Below are 9,917 nucleotides of genomic sequence, written 5' to 3' on the forward strand. Positions count from 1 at the left end.
AAGAAAATCATGTCTACTTTTTTATCTAACACTTTATATCACTTTATCATTGTTTTGTCAAATCTTGAAAACACTTTGTCATTTTATTTTCAAGTTTTGTCATAATGAATTGAGAAACGTAAGAATCTTTGAATAACTTTATTATTGTATTGTCTAATCATCTCATAAGAGATTGAGTAATATGGGAGCCTTTATTAACATCTATAAATAACATCATGGTGTTATATTTTCATTCACCTCATTAAACCATTCTATAATTTTCTATCTCTACTACATTTATTCTTACTTTACTTACAAAAATGTCTCTACGTTCTACTGGATATACACAAGAAGAAGATAGGCTTTTGTGTCAAATTTATATGGAAATTTCTCAAGATCCAATTAAGGGTGTCTATCAGTCATCCGATCGGCTTTGGTCCCGTGTGCTAGAAGCTTACGAGAAGGAGAAAAATCCAACGTGGAGTGAACGGTCAACAAAATCTATCCAATGCCGAATTCAAACTATCGAGAAAGTAACAAGAAAATTACATGCATGCATCAAACAATGTGAGAATAGACGTCCAAGTGGTGCTTCAAGTGACGATATTGTGAGTATTTTTTGTGATTATTAATAGATGATTTATCAAATTTATTTGCATTTGGTTATTAATTATTTTTTTCTTCAAATTTGTTTGCAGTTTAATCAAGCCAAAGTGATGCTAATGGAAGATCAAAGATATAAAGGAGGTTGGAAATTTGATCATGTGTGGAACATTATTAAGAATTTTGAAAAGTTTAAAGATGGTGACACTTCTTCTAGAAAAATATCAAACCCACTTAATTTCGGGTATATATCTTCAGAGTCAGAAAATCCTACTCCTGATTCCGCTACACAAGCATCTCCAGGTTTGTCTTCATTTTCTTTGAACTTAGATGGTGATGATGACAACATTGGCGGATCTCCATCTCAACATCCAATGGGAGTAAAAAAATCCAAACTGAAAAGAAAAATTGATGATCAAACATCAATTATTATCAACACTTTGGAAGAAGGAAATAAACAACTTTTGGAGCAGCTAAAGAAGACAAGTGCTCAAAGACAACAACATTTGGAGATTCAAAGTAAGAATTATGCTTTGAAAGAACTAAAGGCAGACAACAAAATGTTACTTCAAGACTTGAATTCCATAGAAGATCCAGAGATTCGTGCATATGTTCAAGCTGAAAAAGCTCGCATTTTACAAAAAAGAAATGAAGAAAAACAGAATCAACAAGCTCCATCTGGATCAACCTCATTTGGGCAATATTTTAATTATCTTAGTGGATCTGGAAACGAATTACCAGATTATTAAGTTTTTAATATATGATATGGTATGTTTTTATATATTTAATGTTAGTATTAATTATGCATTTTAAATTTTATGTTGGATATGTGTTTGTTTTTCTATTTAATATATATTGTTATTGTATTTTAAGTTGTTTGGATAAAATATGAATAAATAATTTGTTTGGTATAAAATAAATACTTGTTATAATTTAAAGGATCATTTTGTAAATAAAAAAGTTCATCTTCAAAATACGAAGATATGAATAGTATACCTTCAAATATGAAGATACACTATTCACTCCTTCATTTTGAAGGTGAAAATGAAGCACCATTGGAGAAGATTTCTTCATTTTTATCTTCAAAATGAAGGAAAAGGTGAAATTTGAAGCACAATTGGAGATGGTCTTAAACATGAATGAATAATGCATATTTCGTTTATTTATTGAGAATATTTTTCTATAAATTTTTTTCTAAATTCTTATTATTAATAAAATTATATTTTAACATGAATTCATTTATAACATTATTTATATTTATTATGAATATATATAATCATAAAAAATAACAGTCACAGCTTTCAAAGCTTTGTTCTACCAATCAGATTTTAACAGCCAAAGTTTCTACATCCAAAGTCTCTGCATTCAAAGTTTTTACAGCCGAAGTTCTTAAAGTCAAAGTCTTTACGGTCAGCCTCTTCCAATCACTCCCATAATCTTTATAACAATTGATGTTTCAAAGTTACTAATTAACATGATTAATATATGTGTCAATCAATTAATGATATTTTGATATATACATGTAAAAAATGATCCCAATTAGATTTTGACACATGTTAACATATATGAAAGTTATATACAAATCATTAACATAAAAATATAAAAATAAACATATATATTTATAATTGTAAAATACTTTAATTAAAATAATAAAATTTTATTAAAAATAAAGCAAAAAAGAATATACAAATAATTATTTGTTCTAAATAAAATTGTTTTTATTTACTTTCTAAAGGTTATCAAATTTTAAAGAAATCAATATACGGTTTTTAAAATTAGAAATAAGATTGGAACAAAAAAAGAAAAAAAAAAAAGAACGAATGACGTCAAAAAGGAATAAAAAGAAAAAGGAAACAAAAGGCGGGACCCACTTCTTTGGTGTTCCCTCCTCGTTTCTTCCCTTCACGTCTCCCGATGCTTCACAAGTCGCAACCCACTTTCGTCTTTTAGATCTCTTCTTCTTATTTCCTCTCAGAGATCTTACTACACGAAGTCAATTCGTTCTCGTCTTAAATCCATAAGCTTGTGATTTTGGTGTGAACGATGTCAAAGTTTCAGAGCAATTTCAATCAGAAGATAGATTATGTCTTCAAGGTAGTCTTGATCGGCGACTCTGCTGTTGGTAAATCTCAGCTCCTCGCTAGGTTTTCAAGAAACGAGTTTAGTATCGAATCTAAAGCAACGATCGGTGTCGAGTTTCAGACAAGAACACTTGAAATAGATCATAAAACTATCAAAGCTCAGATATGGGACACTGCTGGTCAAGAACGGTAAATTTTCTTAGTCAAATCTATGATTTATCATCGTAGATCCTTGTTTTAGTTATCAGAATTTGATAATTTTGGTTGTATTTGTGTTTATAATCTCGCCTTTCGTGCTAATTAATATAAGAGTTGTTCGTTTAACAGTCGTTGGCAAATGCGACCAACGACCGTGACCAAACGTTGTTATTAGTCGTTGATTTATTCAGTTAACATAATAACATGTTGTAGTCGCCAACGATTGCCAAACGAATCAATATTTTTTATAAACTCTCTGATTGTGGAGATTTTGTTTAGGTATCGAGCGGTGACGAGTGCATACTACAGAGGAGCAGTAGGGGCAATGCTAGTTTACGACATAACGAAACGACAGTCGTTTGATCATGTAGCGAGATGGTTAGAAGAATTGAGAGGACATGCTGACAAAAACATTGTGATTATGCTTATAGGAAATAAAACTGATCTTGGGACACTTCGAGCTGTACCAACTGAGGATGCTAAAGAATTTGCCCAAAGAGAAAATCTGTTTTTCATGGAGACATCGGCCCTGGATTCGAACAATGTTGAGCCGTCGTTTCTCACGGTTCTGACGGAAATCTATCGAATAGTGAGCAAAAAGAATCTTGTAGCGAATGAGGAAGGAGAATCTGGAGGAGACTCTTCTCTTTTGCAAGGAACTAAGATTGTTGTTGCTGGAGAAGAGACTGAATCTAAAGGAAAAGGTTGTTGTGGAACATCATAGAATTATTTTCATGATCTTTTCTCTTTTTTTTTCTGTTACTACCATTTCTTGTGATCTTGTTTCTTTCTTCTCTTTGACTGCATAAATATTGTGTCTTCTTTGTATGTAAGACGTTGATGATAGAGTTAAACATTGTATACTGAAATGAGTTGTGTTTATTCAGGATACATATACAAGTTATTCGATTATGACAAATTAAGCTAAACATTGATAGATTGTCAAATAATAGGGACATAGTTTAACAGATTGTGATATCATGTGTCCAACAAACTTTCAAGAAAAAAAAAAAAAAAAGAAGTAGATTAATGGTTATAGTTAAGTAATTGTGAAAGAAATATGATACTCTTGCAAAGAGATTTGAATTTCCAAATTTCTGAAACAACTAAACATATGTGATTTTATGCCCTATACAGCCTTGTAATTACAATTTGGCTTATTACAATTCAACATGTAGCATTCTGACACCTCAAGGAAACATTAGAAGAAGTTGTCTCCCATATTGGAAATACAAGGTTTTACTTCTCCCACATCAATCTAATAAGAAAGGGATAAGCAATCGAGTAAGCGCATGATGGATCAAAATATCTTGCTTGTAGATAGTTGATCACAAGAGGGGATAGGGATAGCTCTTGAGAAGGGAATACAAGAGGCATCATTGCGTCAACCTACTGACTTGTTTCCTCTGACTGCGTCTTATGGAAGGATGTTGCGCGGAACGTACTCTATATGTGACTTCCACGGAAAACCGGCAAATGGACCAATTATCCACCACATACTTCAACTATGAAGTATTCGAACCGAATACGATAATCTCTTATAAATACCATTATGAACACCATTTTATCGTATATGAACGGTTGAGTTTCTTGTTGTTCCTATTTCTCTTGTTTTTTCCACACATTTCATTGTATCTAGAGTCTTTGTGCATCTCATATGGTCTTCCATTTATATATTTTGGTCATTTTTGAGTTATTTCTAGGCGTTGGAGAGTCTTGGACTGAGATGGATGCGTGGAATTGAAATGGGAGTGAAGAAAGCATTATGGAGCGTGAAGTACTGTTAAGAGAAGCCTAATGACTGGCCACTGTCTCAACTAGTGACCAGCCGGTCGATAGAAAGCAAGAGGAACAAAGAGTGGTCACAGGAAAAGTAAACTGAGAAAGTGAGATACATGTACCAACCGGCCACACTATCTTAGAGTATCTGGCCGGTCAATAGAAAACAAAAACATTTGTGGAAGAGCAATCTCCATGGACATACCTCATCCAAAATAGTGATTGGCAGGCCGCTCGTCAAGAAGTAGTTGGTCGAGAATCAAGAGGTCTTGAAGCAGCCAATGGTAGGCCGGTCGTTTGTTAATCTATCATTTTGGATCCGCTACAAAATTTTTTTAATAAAACACCCTAAAAAATCATGTCCAAAAGATTCTCTGTTTATGTACGATAATTAAATATTTAATTTAAGTTCTAGATGTTGTTGCTTAGGCAATTAACTCTCTCATTTTTGAGTTATGATCCTAAGCTTTATTCTATAGTGCCTTATTGGATTAGAAGTACTTTGGTTTAAAACGTTTTGTTGTAAGAACGTTGGTTAATGAGTAGTTGAAGTTGAGCCACAGAAGAAAAAAACAAAAAAAAAAACTCTCAATTCTAAAAAGTTTCCCCAAAACTAAGGATGGTTCCTTAAACTAAGTAAAATAGAATCTAGGGTTCTACAGTAGATGGTGATGGACCTTCCCTAGAAGTATTCTGAGTTTTACGTCGATCATCTTCGACTTTGTTCACATAAGCCCTTATTGTCGTGACAGCAAGAGCTGGATTTCTCTCAACAAAGGACATGAACTTAGTCGAGAACAAAGTATCTTTCATGTTCGTTGTGATGAACTCAGAGATAGCATCTTTGAGGATCTTGTCTGAGTGAATCTCTGCAAGCTCTAGGACGTCAAATGCATCTGATGAGTTCATGGAAGCGATGAGATGGTTTCTACAGACTTCTTGGAGGTATGGAATCTCGTATTCTTTTGCGGCTACGTAGAGTGTACGGAAATGCTCCACCGGTATCGTATCAGGAAGCGAACCGCTGTATATGAACTCAAGAAATGTCTTTAGCTCATCGTATGTTGTCATATCTGGAAGAGCGAATATCTTGATCGATGAAACATTGCAATCATCAGAATCCAATATGTTCCAAAACACCTTTGATCTTGCAGCCTTTGTAATACACAATCCGCGCGCAATTTAACCGAATTTAGCTAGCAATGTTTTTTTGGTACATGAAAATATTCAGAGTAGAGAAAAGAAGATACCAAGATAAGTTTGTGAGCGGGGGATATCGGTTCCATCCCCTGCTCTAAGCCATACATCGGTTTTCAATTGTTCTTTAAAGGCTTTTGTAAGTCCTGTTGGGTCTGTTTCTTCAATTGGGCTTTATGAATTTTGAAATGGGCTCTTAAGACCCACGTTGGTTTTGTTGTTATGTCAAATCTCCTTCACCCTAAAAGATTAAGTCAAAGAACGTGGCTGAATTTTCTCACCTGTTTCACTTCGTTGGCCACGCGGTGGCTGGGAATGAGCGATTCCCATGGCACAAAAATCTAACTTGATTAGATTCGTTTTTTTGGTCTTTAAAAGGAGTTTTGGGAGAGACTCGATTGAGGTATCCAGTAGAAAAGATCTCTCTTCTATTTTCTTCTTCTTCTAAATTTCTGAGTTTGAGTTTGAGAGCTTCATCTCTTTTGGGTTGAGTGCACAACACAATTGAGAGCAGAGTGAACCCTGGAGTGAGCCGTCTTGGTTATCTTGCACACCGGGATTAGGCGATTTTTCGCTCAAGTGCAGTAGATTCTCTAGCGACTTTCGTTCTTTGTCAATTTTGGTTCTAAGCTTTATTTCCAACAAGTCCCCCAAAGAAAGCCATCTTGTTTGCAGATTCTTTCGCCATACTCTGCGAATAAAATTATCATATTATAGCACAATGCAATTTAGTAAAACAGAGTAAAGTGGGATTTCCGCAAATCCTTAAATGCAAATATCTTCGTTGTTAATATATTTACAAGGGTTCTCGGTTAAAAATACAGATGCAAAATAGTTGACACTTACATTGAGCCTAACTAAAATGTGACAACAAAAAGTGAAAACATTGACTCTGAACAAATTGCCGAATCTGGTTAATTAGTCGTCTCTCTACTTGTGCATTCGTATTGTCTACCATGCTAGATCACTTCAAGCGTCCTCAAGATTTTTCCCTTTACCTTAACCTCACCAATACAACACACTTTTGTTCTTGAGAAAACGGCAAAAGCGTAGAGTCGGCACCTTTTTAACAAACTAATTTTTTTTTTAATTATTTTTTTCAATTTTTTTTTGTTTTTTTTTGATAAACCCTATCGGCTGATCCGGTCGGCCTCGGTAGGAACGCACCGAGGTGCTACAGAGTGGACTTCTCCCGATCCAGGTAGAATTGGGCCACCATACTGTCTGATCCGAGTTTGGAATGCCTTCCGACTAATGGCAGGGGTAGTCAGGCCGCATGCATTTCTTAGTACCAGGTAAACCAATTGGGTCAATACCCAACTGACAGACTTCCCAAACAAATGTGTTTTTTGTTTCCAGGGAGAATCGAACTTGGATCTGGGAGTTTCACCCTTCACCAAAGCTTCCATCCTTAACTTATATAATTCTCCTAATATACACTGACTTTTTGAGTTTGTTCTTTTTAAAACTTTCTAAGAACCCTAACCGATTATGAAGAACACTTCAAAATAAAATCTAGACGATCAATAACAACCAGTTTAATTATAACTGGAGAGAAAATTTTGGTTCGCTTCCCGGAAAACGTTACTTGTTCAGATGAAGAGGAGAAATCACAAGAACTTGGAGAAGGCTCTTTAGGAAAATAATATTTTGGAATATATGTGGAACGAACTAGGGTTAGGACTTAAGACTAATCCTAACACTATACTAAAAGTCTTTAGGCCATAACTAGGTTACATTCCTTTTTCATGACAATTAGGCAGCGTAGTACACGCATAATAAATGCTCTTGGCATAAATTTCCCTAACATTTTTTTAGTAAAACAAATCTCATTCTAATCTATATATACATTTTTGGAGACATTTATGAAATAAATCCTTGAGTTCCAACTTATTTACGATCAAATGTCATTGACATTAATTATTTAGATTTTCAAAATTAAATCACAGATATTAACATAAAAAATCATTTCCAAAAATCTTAACCTAATATATTAAGCATAACTAATCCTTGCCACAATTACATCCATATTCAATTCGTTTTCTTTAAAAAATCTCAACAATCCTTACATTTAGTTGTGTTCATTCAAATCTTAATCCGGTTTTTAATCTTCAATCTTGACCGTCGGTCATACGCAATTAATTCAAAAATCATTATATAGAAGCAATTAATATTATTACCTAAAATTTAAATATATATATATATATATATATATAATCAAACTTTTAAATTGACTCGAATTATATGTCTATTAAATAAAATATTATTAAAAATAACAAAATGATGTTTAATTTCACGGGACGGTGTTATGTAGTGGGACGGGTTTGGATCGATATAAATACGGGACGGTGTTAATATCACAGATGAAACCTTAAAATTAACAATAAAAATACAATTATACAATCTTACACACTTAACAAAATAAACAATATTAAAAAATTTAATTTAAAATTTAATTTTTTTAGTTAAAAAATCGCCCAGAGAAGAGCCTTGAATTCTGTATGTAATGGAGATAGACTTCTACGGAGGTTGGCAGCTCTCATGGTTGGCGGCTCTCCGGTTGATGATGTACAGAACCATCCTATACCGGAGAACTTATCACTTTCTTTCCACGATCCATCCACAAAGCAACGACATCCACAATAATTCGAATCAAGTAAAGCATCCCCCACTCGAGAACGATTTACCAAATCCACAATACCATTAGTTTCATGATGAAGCTCGATTTGGGCTGACTGCCACAATTGTGCTTCTTTTTCCGCTAACCGTAATACCTCTAACGGATCTTTGTCAATATTTTCAAAAAAAATTTCATTTCTTGCTTTCCAAATATACCAGATAATCCATGGAAAGGCTGAAGAATCAAATTCTGAAGGTATTCTCCAAAATAAGTGGTCCAAATTCGCAAAAATAGACTCCGTTGGAAAAATTTCCATTGGCGTAGGAATCTGGGAAAGTGCCCTTCTTGACTTTTGTGGCACTGAAAGAGTGTATGATTGATTGTTTCCACTGGTTCGCCACATCTCAGCCTGTGTCACAATCAATTCCTCTTTTCCGCAAATTTTCCGTAACTGGTACACAACCCGTTATATTTATATGCTTTTGTATAAGACATTTTATTTTTAATAGATAACTTTTTGTTAACTACTTCCAAACATAAAATAAAACAACTCGTAATATACGATGAGCTACTTTTTTTAACATAAAACACACTACAAAAATTGTCCAAAAAAGTCTCTTTTATGTTTGATAAATATTTAATTTAAGTTAATTCGCCAATTAACTCTAACTAAATTATAAAAACTTCCCCCAAAACTAGGGATAGACGTTCCATACAGCGTCACTGAATTTGGAGTCTAATATGTTTACGTCGACCATCCTTGATTTTGTTCACATAACCCCTTACTAGATCATGACCCGTGCTATACAGCACGGATTTTAATATTTTGTACGGTTCAACGGTTTAAAAAATATTAACCCGCAGTACACCGCAGACTTATATTTTTATTAAATATAAAATTAATTTTTTAAGGCCTTTCTTTTACATATATGCTATGATTTTGTTTGTTTTAAACGTATATATATTATACATTGTGGGATTAATATGTTTTAGGTTTCATTTTTGAAAATATAGAGATATAGAAAATTATATAGTTCATTACGTACTAATGTATAGGGTATTTAAATATGAATTTATTTTCTTGTTTACATAATATATATATGTGAAGAATATATGAGATTAGAATGGGTTTACAAATTTTTATTGAGCAAATACATATTTAAAATTGCAGTGTATATATTTAGTGTTTAAGATTGTATGATTGTATTTTAATTGTTAATTCTAGGATTTTTCACCCGTGGTATACCTTCCCGTTTTAATGTCGACTCAAATCCGTCCCACCATATAACCTCGTCCCGTAAAATTAAACACCATTTTGTAATTTTATTAATAATAATTTATTTAAAATATATAATTCGAATAAATTTAAAAGTTTGCTTTAAATAGTTCTCATAATATATAGATTTTTAATTTGTATAGAGTTAAAATATCATTAATATTTTAAATAGTTCTCATAATAT

The 9,917-nt window shown here is 33.1% G+C and overlaps 3 protein-coding genes across 3 annotated transcripts; 2 read left to right on the forward strand and 1 right to left on the reverse strand.

Moving 5' to 3' along the window:
* The first annotated feature begins 319 nt into the window (after positions 1-319).
* On the forward strand, positions 320-1,342 carry LOC110225883. Its single transcript, XM_021016153.1, has 2 exons — positions 320-587; positions 678-1,342. Exons 1-2 carry the CDS (start codon positions 360-362, stop codon positions 1,329-1,331), a joined length of 882 nt encoding a protein of 293 aa, XP_020871812.1. The 5' UTR covers positions 320-359; the 3' UTR covers positions 1,332-1,342.
* Positions 1,343-2,478: 1,136 nt separating this feature from the next.
* LOC9301662 (ras-related protein RABA4c) lies at positions 2,479-3,743 on the forward strand. The gene is made up of 2 exons (XM_002863800.2): positions 2,479-2,852; positions 3,141-3,743. The coding sequence occupies exons 1-2, from the start codon at positions 2,626-2,628 to the stop codon at positions 3,583-3,585; spliced, it is 672 nt and encodes a 223-aa protein (XP_002863846.1). The 5' UTR covers positions 2,479-2,625; the 3' UTR covers positions 3,586-3,743.
* A 1,545-nt stretch (positions 3,744-5,288) lies between these two features.
* LOC9299923 (BTB/POZ domain-containing protein At1g01640) lies at positions 5,289-5,947 on the reverse strand. The gene is made up of 2 exons (XM_021015717.1): positions 5,891-5,947; positions 5,289-5,795 (listed from the first exon to the last, which is right to left on the reverse strand). The coding sequence occupies exons 1-2, from the start codon at positions 5,945-5,947 to the stop codon at positions 5,289-5,291; spliced, it is 564 nt and encodes a 187-aa protein (XP_020871376.1).
* Between the last annotated feature and the right edge of the window lie 3,970 nt (positions 5,948-9,917).

The sequence above is a fragment of the Arabidopsis lyrata genome (genome assembly GCF_000004255.2).
Source record: "Arabidopsis lyrata subsp. lyrata unplaced genomic scaffold ARALYscaffold_8, whole genome shotgun sequence".
Lineage (NCBI taxonomy): Eukaryota > Viridiplantae > Streptophyta > Magnoliopsida > Brassicales > Brassicaceae > Arabidopsis > Arabidopsis lyrata.

Bases quoted from the DNA above. Each gene is read 5' to 3' on its own strand.
- LOC110225883 (XM_021016153.1), top strand. From the start codon at position 360: ATGGAAATTTCTCAAGATCCAATTAAGGGTGTCTATCAGTCATCCGAT. The intron at 588-677 runs GTGAGTATTTTT...ATTTGTTTGCAG, and splicing joins GTGCTTCAAGTGACGATATT to TTTAATCAAGCCAAAGTGAT.
- LOC9299923 (XM_021015717.1), bottom strand. From the start codon at position 5,947: ATGTATGGCTTAGAGCAGGGGATGGAACCGATATCCCCCGCTCACAAA. The intron at 5,796-5,890 runs GTATCTTCTTTT...TGTATTACAAAG, and splicing joins CCGCTCACAAACTTATCTTG to GCTGCAAGATCAAAGGTGTT.
- LOC9301662 (XM_002863800.2), top strand. From the start codon at position 2,626: ATGTCAAAGTTTCAGAGCAATTTCAATCAGAAGATAGATTATGTCTTC. The intron at 2,853-3,140 runs GTAAATTTTCTT...GATTTTGTTTAG, and splicing joins GACACTGCTGGTCAAGAACG to GTATCGAGCGGTGACGAGTG.